Here is an 18,699-nt window from a genome sequence, read left to right as displayed (position 1 = left end):
CTGCCCTTGAAGGCTGCTCACTGTAATCTCCATTCAGAAAAGTCCCAGGGCCGGGCGCTGGTGGCTCACGCCTAGCTACTCAGGAGGCTGAGATCTGAGGATCGCGGTTCAAAGCCAGCCCGGGCAGGAGAGACCATGAGACTCCTATCTCCAATAAACCACCAGAAAACCGGAAGTGGCGCTGTAGCTCAAGTGGTAGAGCGCTCGCCTTGAGCTGAAGAGCTGAGGGACAGCGCCCAGGCCTGGAGTTCAAGCCCCATGACCGACAAAAAAAAAAAAAAAAAAAGAAAAGTCCCAGGAATTGTTGATCTGGGATCCCTACTGTACCCATCATAACCCTTTCCATCCAGCTCTGGCCTCTTCCACCCTGGGTTCTGCATGTGCCTAATTCTAGTTCATTAGGCCTTAGACTGGCCCTACTGGGGTACCTTTGACATCTCTCTCAGGTAAACTCTTACTCAACCTCAAAATTCAGCCTTCAGGGCTGGAAATGTGGCTCAGTGGTAGAGTGCTTGCCTAGCATGCATGAAGCCCTGGGTTCCATTCCTCAGAACCACATAAACAGAAAAGACCAAAGTGGTGTTGTAGCTCAAGTGGTAGAGCGCTAGCCTTGAGCAAAAGAAGCTCAGGGACTTGCCCAGGCCCTGAGTTCAAGCCCTAAGACTGGGGAAATTCAAACCAAAACAAAACAAAACACAGGACTGGGAATGTGGGGCTTAGTGGTAGAGTGCTTGCCTAGCATGCATGAAACCCTGGATTCTACTCCTCAGTACCACATCAACAGAAAAGGCCAAAGTGGCACTGTGGCTCAAGTGGTAGAGAGCTAGCCTTGAGCACAGAGAGGTTCAGGGACAGTGCTTAGGCCCTGACTTTAAGCCCCAGGATTGGCAACAACAACAACAACAAATAAAACCACACACACACACACAAAAACAGCAACTTGGCCTTCATATCTCTTTTCATACTCACTCACAGTATAGGCTACTGAGCCTATAACATCCTGCCAGAACCTAAGTTAACAGGTTCGGGGCCTACGTCTCAGAACAAGCTTCTCAGAATAAGCCAGTCAGGAGCAAGGGCTGGGTGAAGCATGTGATTCTGAGCAAGTCAGTGCTTTGGCTGGGACTCAGATTACAAAACAAAGGGTTTAGATAAAAGTCCAAGTTTGAACCTGATGATGCCACTCACAGGAAAAGCCCAGCCTGGTGTACAGAGGGCGTCATGAGCCAGTGAGCCAAGAAGTGGGTCCTCTGGGACATAGAGAAGCTGCCATCCTTTGAATTGGAGTCTGCAAGCTATGGTCAGTTGCCTGGCCAAAGGAATACCAGGTTCAGGAGCTCTTTGTCTGGAGAATGGAGGCCTGGCTGAGGGCCAGTGGCTCATGTTTTTTAATCCCTAGTGACTCAGGAAGCTGAGATCTGAGGACTGAGGTTTGAAGCCAGCCCCAACAAACAAATCAGAGACTTTTTTTTTCATGGGGCCTGAAGTCTGGGCCTGGGCGCTGTCCCTCACCTCTCCAGCTCAAGGCTAGCACTCTACCACTTGAGCCACAGCACCACTTTCGGCTTTTATTTTTGCTTATGTGGTGCTGAGGAATCGAACCCAGGGCCTCAGGCATGCAAGGCAAGCGCTCTACCACTGAGCCACCTTCCCAGCCCCAAATCAGAGACTCTTATCTCCAATTAACCAGCAGAAATCTAGAAGTGGAGCTGTGTGTCTCAAATGGTACAGTACCAGCCTTGAGCAAAAGAGCTCCAGACCCTGAGTTCAAACCCAAGTGATGGCACGAAAGCAAGCAAGCAAGCCTGTCTTGGGAGACAAGGTGTCATGAGGCATGGCTAGGCTGTCCTTGACCCCCTAAAAACTCCATCCTTTCCTGTCCCTTGAGGTTCACCCTGCTTTCCCATCTCTGACTTCAGCCCCTCAAGTTTGTTTCCAGGGCTGGGAGATATCCCTAGATATGGCCACCTGTTTCTGAAGACAAATGAAAACTTATTTGTGTCAGCCCTGGGGCTTGAACTGAGGGCTTGGTTAGTGTCCCTGAACTTCTTTTTCTGAAGGCTAGAGCTCTACCACTTGAGCCACAACTCCGTTCCCTGCTTTTTTGATAGTTTATTGGAAATAAAAGTCCTGCCTGGGCTAGCTTTGAATTACGATCCTCAGATCTCAGCCTCTTAATTAGCTAGGGTTACAGATGTAAGCACTGGCACCTGGCTTGTGTTTGTCTTCAATCCACCAGCAGAAAGCTGGAAAGAGAGATGTGATTTAAGTGGCAGAGCACCAGTCTTGAGCAAAAAAGCTAAGGGACAATACCCAGGTCCTGAATTCAAGCCCAATACCAACACGCACGTGCACACACACACACACACACACACACACACACACACACACACACACACACAAAGTGGTTTGAATTAGGTGTGGCTTGTGGGCAAATTCTGCTAAGTGTCATGAACACAAGAACAAACTCAAATAACGTGGCTTCTTTATTCCCTGCTGTCCCTTTTTTTCCGTAGAATATTTACACATGGGGCAGGTGAGAGCACTTCACCACCAAATGGGCTGGGGAGTGCGCGGGCAGCGCTAACACGCGCCGCTAACACGCGAGGTCCTGAGGCCCAGGGCCGCCTGTGTGGCCCAGGGATCCTGACAAGAGCCGGGCAGTCCGCCGTCAGGCCAGGTCGGTGGCAGGCGCGCCCCGCGGCCTGGAGGCCAGGAGGAGGCGCGCGGCCGCACTCTCGGATTGGGCCAGCAGCCGCTGGTTGTTGTGCCGGAGGCTCCTCACCTCCTCCTCCAGGGCGGCCCGGTCCGCCTTCTCCTGGGGACGGGCGGGGGTTAGGGCGGCCGTCCCCTTCCCGGCGGCCCTGAGACTCCCTGCCAAGCTCCCTCACCTTCTGCAGGTCCTCCTGCAGCTTCCTCAGCATGGACTCGAGGTGCGAGACCTTCTCCGACAGGCTCCCGGGCTCTGGCCTACCGCAGGAAGAGCGGAACTCAGCTCAGCGGGGCGCCCAGCAGGGGAGACTCCCAGGCAGCCTTGAATAGCAGGGACCCCCACCCCTATTTTCGGGTGTGGCTGGGCTCTCATGGAAGGACAGGAGGGGTGGCCACACAGGCATGGGGGTGGGCGATGAGCGTGGGGGTGCCTTACTCAGCATCAGACTTAGGCGTTCCCTGGGGGTCTCTGCCGTCTGGCACGGGCTGTCCTGTGGAACAGGGGTGGTGTGGGAGGGGCTGACAGGGAAACAGAGCCCCAGCCTGGCTCCTTTCCCCAGTGCCTGGGGGAGGGGGCGCCTCACCCTCTCGGGACAGTGACTCTAGAATGGTGTTGCAGGTGGAGGCGATCTCTGAGATGGACTGCCACTCGTCCTCCAGGGTTTCGCTGCTGGCCTCCGACATGACTGTGGCCAGAGGAGAGGCGGGTCACGGGGGAGGGGCGATCCTCGGACCCGCCCTCCTGGGCCTCCCCCCTCCTCCCCCTCTTCCCGACTCACTCTTGCTGATAGAGTTGCGCAGAGACAAGGTCCGTGGCAGGAAGGAGGCCCGCAGCTCTGGGGCCGCTTGCTCCTGGTCTTCATGCCCTCGAGAGCTGCCTGGCAGGTCCTAGGGGCAGGGCAGGGGGTAGAGTCGTGCCACCCACCTTCCCCTGCTGCCAGCTTCCAGAGCCCCCGGGCCCTGCTCACCTGGGAGGGGGGTGTGTTCCTGCCAGCACTGGGGGCTGCGGGGGCTTTGGCTGTGGCAGCCAGGAGGAGGTCCGGGGTAGTGTTGGGCAGGACTGGCGCCTCATCTGACAGGGAGCTGGGGAAAGCGGGCGGCTCGCACTGCTGCTTTCCCCCCACTGTGTGTCCCGGCCCCGCCAGCCAGGGGAGACAGCGCACCTGCGCGGAGACGGTGAGTTCTGGCAGCGCAAGAACTCGGTTCTCTCCTCGGGCAGTTCCCCGGGCCCTGAAGGGCAGCTGCCATCTTGCAGGCACAGGTGTAGCAGCTGCTTTGTGTGGGACAGCAGGACCACCTCTGGGGTCTCATCCTGCGTGGGCTCCGAGGCCCCCCGCCGGCTGGGCTCCTGCAGAGACAGCGTGTACAGCTCCGAAAAGCTCCTGGGGGTGGGGGGCGGGAGGCAGCGTCAGGCAGGGCTCCCTAGTATTCCAGTGTCCTGTCTCACCAGCCCCAGCCCACGTGCTGCCAGAGGTTCGATTCCAGGAGGGGAGCTCCCCAAACTCCCTGGCACCCCTGACACATGTACACCTAGCTACTGGCCATTTTCCAGACCTGCCTCCAAATCCCAGAGCTGGCCCATGTGCCGGGGGGAAATCATTCTGAATGTCAGTTTCTCTGTCTGTGAAATGGAATGCCAGTTCTGCTCTTCGCATGCTATGAGTTTGTTTATCAATATTGAGGTTTGAATTCGGGATCTCAAGCTTCCTCGGCAGGTGCTCTACTGCTGAGCCATGCCTCCAATCCCATTTCTTGGCTTTTTTTTTGTCAGTCGTAAGGCTTGAACTCTGGGCCTCGGCACTGTTCCTCAGCATTTCAGCTCAAGGCTAGTACTCTACCACTTGAACCACAGAGCCACTTCCAGTTTCCTGGTGGTTTACTGGAGATAAGAGTCTCATAGACGGGGCTGGGAAGGTGGCTCAGAGGTAGAGTGCTTGCCTTGCATGCATGAGGCCCTGGGTTTGATTCCTCAGCACCACATAAGCAAAAAGAAAAAAGCCGGAAGTGGCACTGTGGCTCAAATGGTAGAGCGCTAGCCTTGAGCTGAAGAGCTGAGGGACAGCACCCAGGCCCAGAGTTCAGGCCCCACGACCGGACCCAAAAAAAAAAAGAGTCTCATAGACTTCCTGCCTGGGCTGGCTTTGAACTGCAACCCTCAGATTTCAGCCTCCTGACTAGGTAGGATTACAGGCCTGAGCCACTGACGACTGGCATTGGCTGGGTATTTTTGAAGCATGTTCCTAGATATTTAAGGTGTTCTGTTCTTGCTGGGATTGTAAGTGTGTGCAACCTCACCCAGTTCTCCTACTGAGACTCATCAACTTTTCTACTAGGCCTGGCCTGGATCAAAATCCTCCTTATCTTGGCTTTCTTCGTGGTTTAGGCTGACAGGCAGAAGTGAGCACACCCCGCTATGGGTAAGACAGCATGTCATAAACTTTTCTGCCCAGGCTAAACCTCAAACTGCCATTCTCCCATTATCAGACTCTTATAGGATAACAGGTGTAAGCCACCAGCCTCTGGCTGCCAGGAGAGTTTAAACAACACTTGCAGTTTAGCATCCAAAAACTGCCTGAGTTTTTTTTTTTTGTGGGGGGGGGAGTCGGTCATGGGGCTTGAACTCTGGGCCTGGGCGCTGTCCCTCAGCTCTTCAGCCCAAGGCGAGTGCTCTACCACTTGAGCCACAGCACCACTTCTGGTTTCCTGGTGGTTTATTGGAGATAAGAGTCTCCCTGACTTTCCTGCCTGGGCTGGCTTTGAACAGCGATCCTCAGATCTCAGCCTACTGAGTAGCTAGGATTACATACTGGTATGAGCCACTGGTGCCCAGCTCTGGGTCGGTTTTAAAAAATCGATGGAACTATGCTGTTTGGGCATTATGTTTGTTTCTGTACTGGTACTAGGACTTAAACTCCAAGCCTCCTGCTCTTGCTTAGCTTTTTGCTCAAGTCTCATGTTTTATCACTTGAGCCACACTTGTACTTTTGGCCTTTTTTGTTGTTGTTGTTGTTGGTTGTGGGGTTGGAACTCAGGGCATGGGTGCTGTTCCGGAGCTTTGCTGCTTAAACTAAAGCTCCACAACTTGAGCCACAGCTCTACTTCCTGTTTTCTGTTGGTGAATTGGAGATTAGAATCTCTAGACTTTCCTGTCTGGGCTGACTTCAAACTGATTATCAGCTCTCAGCCTCAAGCTAGGACTACAGGCATGGCCAACACTTTCACCTTTTTGCTGGTTAACTGGAGATAAGAATCTCACAATGGACTTTTCTGATCTGGTTGCCTAGAATCCTCAGATCTCAGCCTCCTAAGTAGCTAGGATTACAGGCTTGCGCCCAGCTGATCTATTTGATTTTTTTTTTCTTTTTTGCCAGTCCTGGGGCTTGAACTCAGCCTGGCCATCCCTGAGCTCTTTTGCTCAAGGCTAGCACTCTACCACTTGAGCCACAGCACCACTTCGGCTTTTTCTGTGTATGTGGTACAGAGGAGTTGAACCCAGGGCTTCATGCATGCTAGGCAAGCACTCTGCACTGAGCCACCTTCCCAGCCCTATTTGATGTTCCACCCAGCCCGCTGCAGAGCTCTCCCACCTCCCCGCGTCCGCTGCCCTGACCTGCGGGGCCGGCCGCTCTCGTCGGGGGGCAGGACGGTGACGCAGGCCTTGGGCGCAGCGCGCAGCAGCTGGGCAGCAGCCTCGGGGCCCAGGCCGGGTAGCGTCTGGCCGCACACGCGCAGCAGGCGCGCTCCGGGCCGCAGCCCGGTCGTCTCTGCGAAGGTGAAGCGTTCCACGTGGGTGATGAAGCCCTCGGGGTCCACCTCGAATCCTAGGCGGCCTTGGCCATCGCGGGGCAGCGCCAGCTCACGTGTCTCGCAGCCGCGGCTCACCAGCTGAGGGACGGGGCAGGATGAGGCACCCCGACACCAGCCCCTGTGGGGCCCCGTGCGGGGTACGGGGGACCCACCAAGCTTTCCATGCCTGGCGAGGAGAGCTTTGGCTCTAGCACACCCCACAATCTAGTCCTTGGGGCTCTGAGATCAGGGGTCCCTTGGCCGAAGCCGGGCGTCCTGTCAACTCCGCCCAGCCCGGCCCTGCCCGGACCCCCCCGCAGGAGGCGGGGCTCCGCGGCAGGCTCCGCCCCCGATGCAGGGGCGTGGCGTCCCGCCCCCGGGCACCCCCGCAGGCAGGCCCGGGCCTGCCTCAGTTTCCCTCTCAGGCTCACCTGCAGGCGAGCCACGACCTCCCCTACCGCCTGCCCCGGAGGCCCGTCGAGCCGCAGCGTGATGGCCTCCCCGCGGCCGTGGTACAGGTCCAGCTGCTGCTCCGAGAAGGTCCAGGCCAGGATGTCGCGACAGGCGCAGTTGAAGACCACCCGGCCGTCACGGGGCGCCACCAGCACCAGCGCCTCGGCCGAAATGCCCAGCAGGCAGGGCACCTCGGCGCCGTCGGGGCCGCCCGCCTCCACGCCCGCCGCCAGCCGCGCCCCGGGCGCCGCGCGCACGCCCCAGGCCAGCGCGCCCGCCGCCTGCAGCTCGGCGCCCGGGCTCCGCGGGCTGGCGCGGCGCCGGCCGCCCAGGGACGGGAGGCCGAAGCGGGAGGCCGAGTCCAGCGACGTGGTGGTCACCTCGTTGGCCGCCAGGTCCTGCAAGTACTGCTGGCGCGTGCGCGTGGCCATGGCGTGGAACTGGCGGGCGTGGCCGGCCGCCTGCTCCCCGTTGAGCGCCTTGGCCAGCAGGAAGGCCCGGAAGTCCGCGTTGGCTGCGAAGGGACCGCCGCCCGGGGGCAACGCGGGCCCAAAGGCCGGGGTGTCCTGCGTGCGGCTCACGGCCACCCTGCGCGGAAGGAGGCCGTGGTGAGGGGGTGTCCAGCAGTCGGTGCCGATCTCGCAGCAGTGGGAGATCCAAAAGCCACCGGGGCACCCACCTGTAAGAGGTGTGCGGGGTGCAGGGCGCATGCGCGCGCACCACTAAGAACACGTGCTGGAAGTGAGAACGGATCGCGGTGGGGCAGAAGGGCTTGCTGCCCGGCTCCTGGAACACGATGGTCACGATGTCGTTGCCGATGTGGCGTTTCCTCAGGAGCTGTAATCAGATGGTGGGGGAGAGGTGGGAGGGGCTGCATGTCCCCAAGCCCCTCCTCACACCAGCCGGGCAACGCTTGGGCTCCTGTGGCTCCCCACCCACCCGCCAACGGCCTGAAGACCTAGGGGGCTGTGTGCACACGCACCTGGGAAGATGCCACCACTGAGAAAGGTTGCCGGGAGTCTGCACAACTCAGGCCAAGACCCATATATTGACACCACCACCCACCCCCTCCCCCATGCAACACCCTCTGTGACTCCCCAGAAGCCCTCCCTCCCCACCCCCCATCCCCTCACACCTGCTGCTGGTTATTAGGGGTGTAAGGCAGCATGGTTGACACGTGGAACATGATCTCGTGGTCCTGGTAGGTGGTGTAGAGGGAGTGCGTGCCCGTGGAATCCGCTTTGGACCGGAAGTTGGGGATACAGAGGGAGATCAAGGGGAGGTGTGGGTGGCTTGAACCTGCCATCCCTGCCCACAGGGTGAAGGGGGTTCGGGGCAGGGGTGGGACGCTAGAATGAAGACAGAAGTGAGAATTTCCTCAGAGGAAGGCAGGGAGGGTGCTGGAGAGAGGCTAGATGGTGGGCTGAGCCCTTAAGGAATTCTGGGAGAGTGTGTGTCTCTAAAAACAACTCCCAGAGGCCCTGGATCCCTTCTATCAGGAAGAGAGGCTGGCTCTGGAGACTGGGCTTCCGGGATGTGTGAGATGAAGTAGATGGTACCCCCAAACCACCTGGGACCCGCTAAGGAAACAGGGTACCAGGCTTTGGAGGATACTCCCAGCCCTTCCTCCCAGCCCACAACTGGCTTTTGTACCATGACTCGCATCCTCAGCCTACTCAAGTCTCAGCCCTCTGCCCCAGCTCCTGCCCAATGTACGAGTGGCAAGGAAGTTGTACCACTCCACATGAGGTCCCCCACCCCCACCCCAAGTGCCCTCTGAGCCTTACTTTTGGTGTCCAGCTGGGCTCGGTAACTCTCAAAGCCCTTGAGTCGCACTACATCACCCAGCAAGGTGAGGAACTGCATGAAGGGCGCGCCGGCCTCCTGGTTGTTGTACATCTCCTCCTCCGAGCTCTGGCCTGCGCGGCAGTACAGGATACCCACCTTGCGCTGGAAGCTCAGCTGGGGGCCAAGGGGAAGGAGAAGGCAAAGGCCTCAGTCTCCTTCCAGCATCACTCCCGCCATGCCAGGAGGAATGATCTAGACACTGACCTCAGAGGTGGGCTGCTTCAGTGTGTAACACCAATTCCCAGCCCTCTCTGAGCCCCTTCAGTGCCCCCACCAATCAACAGGACAGTCTGTCCCACTCCTTAAGCGCAGAAGGGGAGAAGTAAGGGGCGGGGGCGGGGGAGGGGGGAGGGGTGGTGGGGGATGGTTCTCCAGTGGCAATGCAGGAGGTGATGAACAGAAAAGACCCTGATCTGGGCATAACTGTAATCGTAGCTTACATAGGAGACTGAGATCTGAGGATCACAGTTCAAAGCCAGCCTAGGCACACTCAGCCATGAGACTTAATCTCCAATTAACCAACCAAAAGTCAGAAGTGGAGGTGTAGCTCAAGTGGTAGAGTGCTAGCTTAGAGCAGAAAAGCCAGGCAAGACTATGAAGGCCCGAGTTCAAGTCTCAGTACCAGCACAGGAGGGAAGGATAGGAGGGAGGAAGAGAGGGAGGGAGGGAGGAAGGAAGGAAAGAAGGAATGAAGGAAGACCTCTATACAGTCTTCTCACTTTTAATAAATCTCCACATTGTTATCTTTCTAAACTCAAGGCTAGACCATCCTCTCCCTAGAAGCCAAGAAACTGGGGAATCTCAACCTTCCCCACCTTTCAGTCAGTGATCGTGCTACCTACCTCTGGACTATTACCTTCCCCTTTGGCCTGAGTGTCCTGCCCTCCAGCCTAGTCAGAGGATCAGAGGGCCACTGTGCCCCTCCATGGAATCCCTCCATGGTGCCCCTCCCCCGAGCCCATGGCACCACAAGAAAGCTTGTCCCATGTCCTTCCCTCCAGAAACTGAATCTGACACGCATTCAGTCTCTAAGCCATCACACGGTGTTTGTTACTTCAGCCCAGAAAGCCTTGCTCAACCTGCCTGCCCAGGAAATACCAGCTCATGCTTGCCAGCTTGTGCTCTTGCACTTCTTCCATGGTGAAAAAACTTGGTAAAGAAAGGACTATGAGAAAGTTGGGTGCCGGTGGCTCACGCCTATAATCCTAGCTACTTAGGTGGCTGAGGTCTGAGGATCAAGGTTCAAAGCCAGCCTGGGTAAGAAACTGTGAGACTCATTTCCAATAAACCACTAAAAAACTGGAAGTGGTGCCGTGGCTCAAGCAGTAGAGCACTTGCCTCTAGCTGAGCAGCGCAGGGACAGCGCCCAAGCCCAGAGTTCAAGCCCCATGACTGACAAAAAAAGAAAAGAAGAAAAGAAAGGACTGTGAGGCTCAGGCATTGGTGGCTCACTCCTATAATCCTAGCTACCCAGGAGGCTGAGATCTGAGAATCACAGTTGGGAGCCAGCCCAGGAAGACAAATCTGAGACTCTTAGCCCCAGTTAACCAACAAAATGCTGAAGTGAAGGTATGAATCAAGTGGTAGAGCCCAGCTTTGAGCAGAAAACAACAAAACTTGAAGCCCAGAGTTTGTGTTCCAATACAACACACACACACACACACACACACACACAGAGTATCAGTATCACCCTGAGTGCCACAGACCCCGTATATACTCCTTTCACTGACTCCTGCTCCATTTAAATAGTTTCCTGTGGGTCTCTCCTAGAAACTATCCACTATGAACCTATCCCAGCATCCAGTCTGGTATTAAGAAGGTATGAGATGTGTTTACTGAGTGACTGATGGCAACTGATGAACACAAAGGAAGAGAGTCAGAGACAGTGGGTAGCTTCTGGCTCAGGGCTAGGAAGGAGCTCCAATTAGTCTGACTGTCCCAGAGCAGGACAGGCAACTCTAAGAAGGAACCAACACTCCATTTGAGAGAAGACCAAGCAGTGCTGCAAGACAAATTGGCCAAGAACGATGAAGTAACTAGATGCAGTGGGGCCCATCAGACCAGGGCTTCTAAAATGCTGTGGTCTTCAAAATACCGTGTAAATCAGTAAGCCTATACTAGGATGCCACAATCTACCTCCATGCCTCCCTGCCCCTCTGCCTTCCTCCCTTCCTCTTTCTTTTTTCTTTTGTCAGTCCTGGAGCTTGAAATCAGGGCCTGGGCACTATCCCTGATCTTTTTCTCAAGGCTAGCACTCTACCACTTGAGCCACAGCACCACTTTTGGCTTTTTCTGTGTATGTGGTACTGAGGCATCGAACCCAGGGCTTCGTGCGTGCTAGGCAAGTATGCTATATCACTAGGCCACATTCTCAGTCCATAGGGTTTTTGTTTAACTATTTTGTTTTGTCTTTTTTTGGTACTGGGGAGACTGGACCCAGGATGTCGCACTTGCTAGGCAAGCACTTTGCCACTGAGCTACATCCCAGCATTTTTTTTTTTTTTTCTTTTTCCCTGTTGGTCATGGGGCTTGAACTCTGGGCCTGGGCGCTGTCCCTCAGCTCTTCAGCTCAAGGCGAGTGCTCTACCACTTAAGCCACAGCACCACTTCCAGTGTTTTTGGTGGTTTATTGGAGATAAGAGTTTCAGGAACTTCTCCGCCTGGACTGGCTTTGAACTAGAATCCTCAGATCTCAGCCTCCTGAGTAACTAGGATTTACAAGGGTGAAATACAGGTGCCCACTCAGAATCTGCATTTCTAACAAAATTCAAGGTACTATAGAGGCTGTGTGGTGCAGCTCCTATTTTTGACAAGCAAGGCTCCAGATGACCTCTGGTCTTTCCCTCTGGAACATTGGAGGTGGACCAGCTCTGGGGTCAGTGCCCAGTTCAAGCCTGAGGTCAGGGCTCATGGGTGAAAGCGAGGCCGGCTGAGGTCAGATCAGGACTACCTCCTTCCCTTCCGGCCACTCACCACTTGTTCATCCAGCGTAAGCAGCGTACGTGGCACCTTGGGGGAAGCTGAGCCTAGGCGCAGGCAGGTGGGGCTCAGTCTTGGCGCCACGTGTTCCAGAAGCTTCCTTGGAGATAGGCCCTTTGGGGGCCCTGGTGGCAGTGCATCCTCCGAGATGGTGCCTCGGAGGGTCCGGAGCTGAGAAGGGGGTGTGAGAGCGCTCAGGATCTGAACAGGCTGTGGAGGAGGTGACCCCCCGCCGGATCCCGCGGTCCCTGCCCACCTGTGTGGTCCGCACGATGACGCGGTAGCTGTGCACGGTGCCCCCTCCGCTGCCCTCTTTCTCCTCCCGCCGCAGGCTCACGGCCACGGGGCCCAGCACCTCGTCCATCCCGAAGAAGTTCTGGTGTTCTGGAGAGAGGGGGCCGGAATGGGCGCTCGTTCCCACCCCCAAGCGACCCACCTCCACCCGGCTCTGCCACGCCCACCACGAAGTCCCGCCTCCGGTAGCCAGTCGCACCAGTGTGGACGCTGGTTAAGTCCCGCCCCGCCCCGCTCCGCCCCGCCTTCCCGCGGGGCCGCCCCGCCCAGGACACATGAATTCTTCCAAAGCTGGGGGGTGAGGGGAGGGGAAGGAATGCCTTTCCCTCAGCAATGGCCAGAAGGTTCCTAAATGCAAGGAACTCGGTCACAGAAATGTAGATAGGAAATCTCTTCCCAGCCAGGAGGGCTGTAGGGATGAACCAGATCAGAGGACATGCGGGCCAGGCTGTGGGAACTAGGGCTTGGAGGTCGGCCAGCAGCTAACTCAGCTCCTGTTTCTTTGTTGTTGTTGTTGTTGTTGCTTTTTTTTTGCCAGTCCTGGGACTTGAACTCAGGGCCTGGGCGCTGTCCCTGAGCTGCCTTTGCTCAAGGCTAGCACTCTACCACTTGAGCCACAGCACCACTTCCAGCTTTTTCTGTTTATGTGGTACTGAGGAATGGAACCTAGGGCTCCATGCATGCTAGGCAAGCACTCTACTGCTAACCCACATCCCCAGCCCCTCCTGTTTCTTCTTATGGCCACTATGACAGGAAATAGCCCACACAGACCCTACTGTGAGCACCTCAGACCCTTCCCGGCCTGTCCCCTGGCTCCTCTTACCTTTGCCGAAGAAATACTTGCGGTAATACCCAGCGCCCAGGTCCGCGTGCTCCAGGCTGTAGGCTGCTGTTCGGTTCTGTGGCTCTTCCAGGACCGACACGGAAGCATTGGGCAGTGCAGGAGGCACTGGTGGGGGAACCAGACCACCTAGGCCTAGCTCCCCCTCACCCCCAAGCTCACTCACAAAGCCGGGTGCCCCAAGTAGCAGTTCTGAGCTGGCAGCTTGGTTCTCAGCGGAGGCTGGAGTCCCAGAACTGGCCTCTGAGTGGCTCCCTGTCCCCTGTGGTCGTGGAGCCCAATCAAAGAGCAAACTCTGGACGTCATAATGAGCAAACCACCGGGGCTCCAGCACTGGTGGGAAGGTGGGCTCTGGTTTCTCGGCTGGCAGTCCCAGCAGGGCCAACGGGTCGGTGAAAAGCCGGGTGGGAGTTGCGGTAGGACGGCTGGCCTCCTCATGGCTGTGGGCCCGGGCCCGGGGACTGGCTGGCGTAGGAGGCCGGGCCTCACCTGCATCACTGCCAGTTCGCAGGAGTGGGCCCCGGGTTGGGGTTGGCCTTGGTTCAAAGGTGAGTGGTGTCAGTGGAGGTCGGGCTGGTTGGCGGAGCTTACGGGCAAAGAGGTCATCAGTGGGTGCAGGGGCCATGCCCCTCCGAGGGCTCCCCACACCGCCAGCCCACATGGACGTGATCTGTGGGCCTGACTCTCTGAGGGCCGGGACGCATTGGCGGGCACGGGTGCTTGGTGCACAGCCCGCAGGCTGAGGTTGCGGCGGCAGATCCTGTCCTGAAGGAAGAGGGGGCTATTCACATGGGCCTGGGGAGAAAACAGGAACACAGGCCCCCAGGCTGGTCCTCCACCACCCTGGCTGGCTTCCGGCCCCCTCCAAGACCATCAAAGCTGCTTCCGCTTTCCTGGCCACTTCCTTGTCTGCCTAGAGCTGAGGTTTCCAGCCCCCTCCCAGGCTTAGTAGTGGGAGGCAGGGCTAGAGGCTGGCCTGTGGGACTTTGGCCTTGAGGGTCCCAGAGCCCGAGCAAAACTTAGCTACCAGGGTCTCCAGTTCCAATCCACACACCTTTGGCTGTGGCCTGGGCCCAGCCGATGGTCCTCACTGTAGCCCAACTGGACAGATAACTCTCGGATGGGATGGGAAACCCACGGGGCTACTAGTATCTGGGTCCTGCCCTCTTGACAAAGGGAGGACGTCCTGTCCCCAGAGACCTTCCTCCCTGCACCTCCCACTTCCTCCAGGGTCCCTGAGGAGCTGAGCACCCAAGGCCTGCTCTCAATGCCCTGGCTCCTACATGTAGCCTCAATGCTTCAAGGATACTGGCTCCTGGGGATGGCTGCAGGGCAGCAGGGAACAGCAAGAGGACTTCCTGCAACTCAGGAAATGGCCCCAACTCTGGGCCCAGCCCCCTGCCTGGCTTCCACATCCTGAGGAAGGTGCTGGGGTCACACCAGCTCAATCATGGACTCCAGGGCACCCTGGCCTGAAGGACAGGCCTAGGCTTCCCCTCTCGCAGGTTACTGTGCAAGAAAGAGGATAAGGCGGACCTTTGCTGGAACGAGGGTCCATAGGACCTCTGCCTCCCTGGTCTGCACCCAGTGTAACAGAAGGCCAAACGGAGGTCCAGATAAGCAAACAATTCCAGAAAGCAATAAGAGCGATTCTGTGTTAGAGCTCACATGTGAGCCTCGTCCTCTCCGTGTGTGTGTAGGTGTAGGGCAGGTGGGGGTTGGGGCCAGTTCATGTCCTCACAGGATGTAAGAGTGACACACTCAAGGCCCCTGGGGCCTACTAAGTGCGGAAATGGGGGGAGGCTAGAGTCAGGGGTGAGGGTAGTGTGAGACCACGACAGAGTGAACCACGGGTGAACCACAGATGGGTGGGCAGGTAGGACAGGGGCCATTGTGGGTGTAGACATGGTCGGGTAAATCTTCATATATTACCCAGTGACACCTCCGGGGGCTGGGCCAGAACTGAGTGAGGGGAGGGGCTCCATGCACCCCTCAGCTGGGCCTCCAGAACCAAATAAGGGTAAGCCTCCAAAGCTCAGGGGGCCTCCTACCTTGGTTTCTCTGAGGACAAGCTCTCAGGCTGATCTAGAACCACTATTTCCTCATCTCTAAACAAAGGGTTAACTTTTCCTACTTTTTCCCACGACTGCTGAGTGACTGAAAGGAGGTTGAAGCCTGTGAAGCTGGTCACCTGTGTGCAGAGCTCAGTCCCCAGCCCCGAGTGCCAAGCTCTGACCCATGCAGGCTTGGGCCTGGGCTATAGAGAAGCTCAAGGAGGGTGTCTGTTCGGGCCCTGACTCTGTGGGCTGAGCTCTGTACACGTGTGAGTGTGCAGCTCGCGAGCATGAGCTCTGAATGTTTGCAGCCCAGCCCTTGTGCTGCCTCTTGCTCTGGCCTGGTGCCCAGCTCTTGGCCCTGTCTTAAGGGGTGTTCTCGGGCGCTGCCCCCCATCCCACGGCTTCACACAGGGTCCATTGAGGCCAGGACATTCCTTGTAGCCTGTGTCACTGGGGGGGAAGGGGGGCTGCCCCGCCCCCACAGATCCGGAAGGCCTGGCTGCCCCAGGAGAAGGCGCTGGAAGCTTCCCAACACATCTGGAGGTCATGACCCTGTTTCTACTGCCAGGGGGCGCGACAGATGTTTCCTTCCAGGCCAGGAGTGGAGGACGGGAGGGGAGCAATGTGTGTAAAGGCTAAGGAGGAGGTCTCCCAGGGAGAAAGGGGAGCCCCAGAATAGGGGGAGCCCCCCACGCCCTGGGCAGCAGGAGCACTTGCCAGAACCGTCAAGAAAAGTCGGGAGCCGGTGAATCCTCTCAGCTCACCGGCCCGGCCGGGCTGTCACGCCGGGGAGGGAGTGGGAGCCGCCGGCCAGAGCAGGGGATTGGACACGCGGACTCCGGACGGACGGAGCTGCAGCCGGAGCGAGGCAGGGCGGTGCGGGTGGCGGGGAACCCCGTCCCTCCCACCACCGAGCCTACAGCCAGGCCACCTCGTTCCCTGTCTGGCCCGACCGGTTATACCTTCAGCCCCCTGCTCCCGCTGTACCTCTGGGGGTCCCGTCTGGCTTTCACCGCCGCCTCCCGCGCCGGGTCCGGCTGTCTGTTCTCCCGCTACGGCTCCGGGAGCCGGCTCCGCCTGGGGGCGTGGCCTGGAGGGGCGTGGCCTTGAGGGGGCGTGGCCACGGCGAGCCGTCCAAGGCGGGAAGCACCGCGGGCGGGATGCCTTGCCTGGACTTGGTCATCCCCGCATGGCCCGAGGCCAGGACAGCCATCGGGCCTCCAACCATCCTTCTAACTCGCTGCCACCTGGCAGAGAAACGGAAACGAATGCACAGACAGATGGGGAGGGCCAGAGGAGGCCACCTAGCGTCCAGCCCTCAGTTGGCAGACAGCAGGTGCTCAGGCACTGGGGCTATTTCATTGATCATTAAGTGCTGGGCCTTGAGTTACTTCGTTACACATGCTGTCTCATTCCCTTGGGGTTGGGCATGATCACTGAGGTTAGAACTCAAGGCCTGCTCATCAAGCCCCCCCCCTCTTTTTTTTGGTCAGTCCTTCTCCCTCCCCCTGCCTTTTTTTTTTTTTTTTGGTCAGTCCTGGGGTTTGAACTCAGGGCTTGGACACTGTTCCTGAGCTCTTCAGCTCAAGGCTAGCACTCTACCACTTTGAGCCACAGCTCCACTTCCAGTTTTCTGGTGGTTAATTGGAGGTAAAACATCTCATGGACCTTCTTTTTGTTGTTGTTGGTGGTGGTCGTGGGGCATGAACTCTAGGCCTGGGCACTGTCTCTCGGCTCTTCAGCTATAGACTAGCACTCTACCACTTGAGCCTCAGTCCCACTTCCAGCTTTTTTTTTTTTTTTTTTTTTTGTGGTGATGAGGAATTGAACCCAGCGCCTCGTGCATGCAAGGCAAGCATGCTACCACTGAGCCACCTTCCCAGACCCCTCATGGACCACCTTATCCAGGCTGGTTTTGAACCAGGATAATCAGATCTCAGCTTGCTGAATAGCTAGGATTACAGGCATGAGCAACCAGTGCCCAGTTCTCTGCTCCACCCCACCCCTTTTGTATTTCACCCCATCCCTTTTGTGTGCAGGTCTTGGGTCCTGAACCTGGGTACTGTCCTTGAGCTTTTTTTTTTTTTGGGGGGGGGTCCGGTCATGGGGCCTGAACTCTGGGCCTGGGCGCTGTCCCTCAGCTCTTCAGCTCAAGGCTAGCGCTCTACCACTTGAGCCACAGCACCACTTCCTGCTTTTTTCTTTTTGCTTATGTGGTGCTGAGGAATCCAACCCAGGGCCTCACGCATACAAGGCAAGCACTCTACCACTGAGCCACCTTCCCAGCCCTGTCCTTGGGCTTTTTTTGCTCAAGGCTTAGTGTTCTATTAATTGAGCCACAGCTCCACTTCCTGCTTTTAGTAATTAATTGGAAGAATCTCATGAACTTTACTGCCTGGCTTTGAACCATGACCTCAGACCTTAGCCTCCAGAGTAGCTAGGATTGTAGGCCTGAGACACAGGCACTGGCTTCCCTAGCCCTTTCTTTTTTTGGTCAGTCCTGGGGCTTGAACTCAGGGCTTGGGCACTATCCCTGAGCCTCTCTGTATTTAAGGCTAGTGTTCTACCACTTGAGCCACAGCACCACTTCTGGCTTTTTCTGTTTGTGTAGTACTGAGGAATTGAACCCAGGGCTTTGTGCATGCTAGGTAAAAACTCTACTAAGCCACATTCTCAGCCCCTTGCAATCTAGCATTTTGCTAGTTAATTGGAGATGGGGTCCTAGACTTTTCTGCCCAGGCCGGCTTCCCACAATGATCTTTCAGGTCTCGGCCTCCTCAGCTAGGATTAAGAATGGGAATCCAACCTATTTGTGGTGTGTGTGCGTGTGCACGTGCATCCACACTAGGGCTTGAATACAGGGCCTAAGCACTGTCCTTAGCTTTTTTGCTTAAGACTAACACTCTACTAGTTGAGCCACAGCTCCACTTCAGCTCTTTGGTGATTAACTAGAGATAAAATCTCAACTATTTTCCTCCCCAGGCTGGCTTTGAACCCTGACCCTCAGATTTCAACCTCCTGTAGCTAGGATTGCAGGAGTGGGCTAGTAGTACCAGGCAAGCGGGTTTTTTTTTTTTTTTTCTGTCTGTCATGGGTCTTGAACTCTGGGCCTGGATGCTGTCTCTCAGCTCTTCAGCTCAGGCGGGTGCCCTACCACTTGAGCCACAGCGCTACTTCTAGTTTTCTGGTGGTTAGTTGGAGACAAGTCTCATGGACTTTCCTGGTCAGGCTGGCTTTGAACTGCAATCCTCAGATCTCAGCCTTCTGAGTAGTCAGGATCACAGGAGTGAGCCACGGATGTCCAGCCCATTTATTCTTAAAACACCTTACATGGGGCTGGGAATGTGGCTCAGTGGTAGAGTGATTGCCTCGCATGCATGAGGCCCTGTGTTCGATTTCTCAGCACCCCATAAACAGAAAAATTCGAGGGTAGCTCTGTGGCTCAAGTGGTAGAGCGCTAGCCTTGAGTTTAAAAACTCAGGCGCAGTGCCCAGGCCTACCTAGAGTTCAAGTTCTACAACCAACCAAAACAAAGAAACAAACACCTTACACAGATCCTATGGTCTAAGGTTGGAACAACTGAGGTTCAGAGGCCTAGATCAAGGCAGACAAACGTGGGAGCCACTAGACCTAGAGTCCTTTGACTACACAGGGACACGAAACCCAGCAATCTTTACATGAAGCCTTGTGAAGGGAACAGGCTTGTGGGAAGGGGATCTATCTCATCCA

The 18,699-nt window shown here is 56.7% G+C and overlaps 1 protein-coding gene across 3 annotated transcripts; it reads right to left on the bottom strand.

The window, feature by feature from the left end:
* Positions 1 to 2,473: 2,473 nt before the first annotated feature.
* LOC138818562 (signal-induced proliferation-associated protein 1) lies at positions 2,474 to 16,043 on the bottom strand. 3 transcript variants are annotated; one of them, XM_070009474.1, is made up of 16 exons: positions 15,958 to 16,043; positions 12,896 to 13,678; positions 12,035 to 12,162; positions 11,773 to 11,949; positions 8,739 to 8,913; positions 8,087 to 8,190; positions 7,631 to 7,788; positions 6,930 to 7,539; positions 6,323 to 6,597; positions 3,876 to 4,094; positions 3,681 to 3,795; positions 3,492 to 3,600; positions 3,297 to 3,398; positions 3,149 to 3,203; positions 2,892 to 2,970; positions 2,474 to 2,818 (listed from the first exon to the last, which is right to left on the bottom strand). In XM_070009474.1, the coding sequence occupies exons 2-16, from the start codon at positions 13,572 to 13,574 to the stop codon at positions 2,672 to 2,674; spliced, it is 3,132 nt and encodes a 1,043-aa protein (XP_069865575.1). In that variant the 5' UTR covers positions 13,575 to 13,678; positions 15,958 to 16,043; the 3' UTR covers positions 2,474 to 2,671. The 3 variants fall into 3 exon arrangements, 2 of the variants coding, with proteins under 2 accessions (XP_069865575.1, XP_069865577.1); XM_070009476.1 differs by having other exon boundaries at positions 15,933 to 16,011; XR_011369190.1 differs by lacking the exon at positions 2,474 to 2,818 and having other exon boundaries at positions 2,937 to 2,970; positions 3,876 to 4,060.
* Between the last annotated feature and the right edge of the window lie 2,656 nt (positions 16,044 to 18,699).

Source organism: Dipodomys merriami, unplaced genomic scaffold, assembly GCF_024711535.1.
Source record: "Dipodomys merriami isolate MVZ:Mamm:240054 unplaced genomic scaffold, mDipMer1.0.p SCAF_78, whole genome shotgun sequence".
NCBI classification, from domain to species: Eukaryota; Metazoa; Chordata; class Mammalia; order Rodentia; family Heteromyidae; genus Dipodomys; species Dipodomys merriami.
The sequence above is the reverse complement of the archived record's forward strand: the minus strand, read 5'-3'. Positions and strand labels throughout refer to the sequence as shown.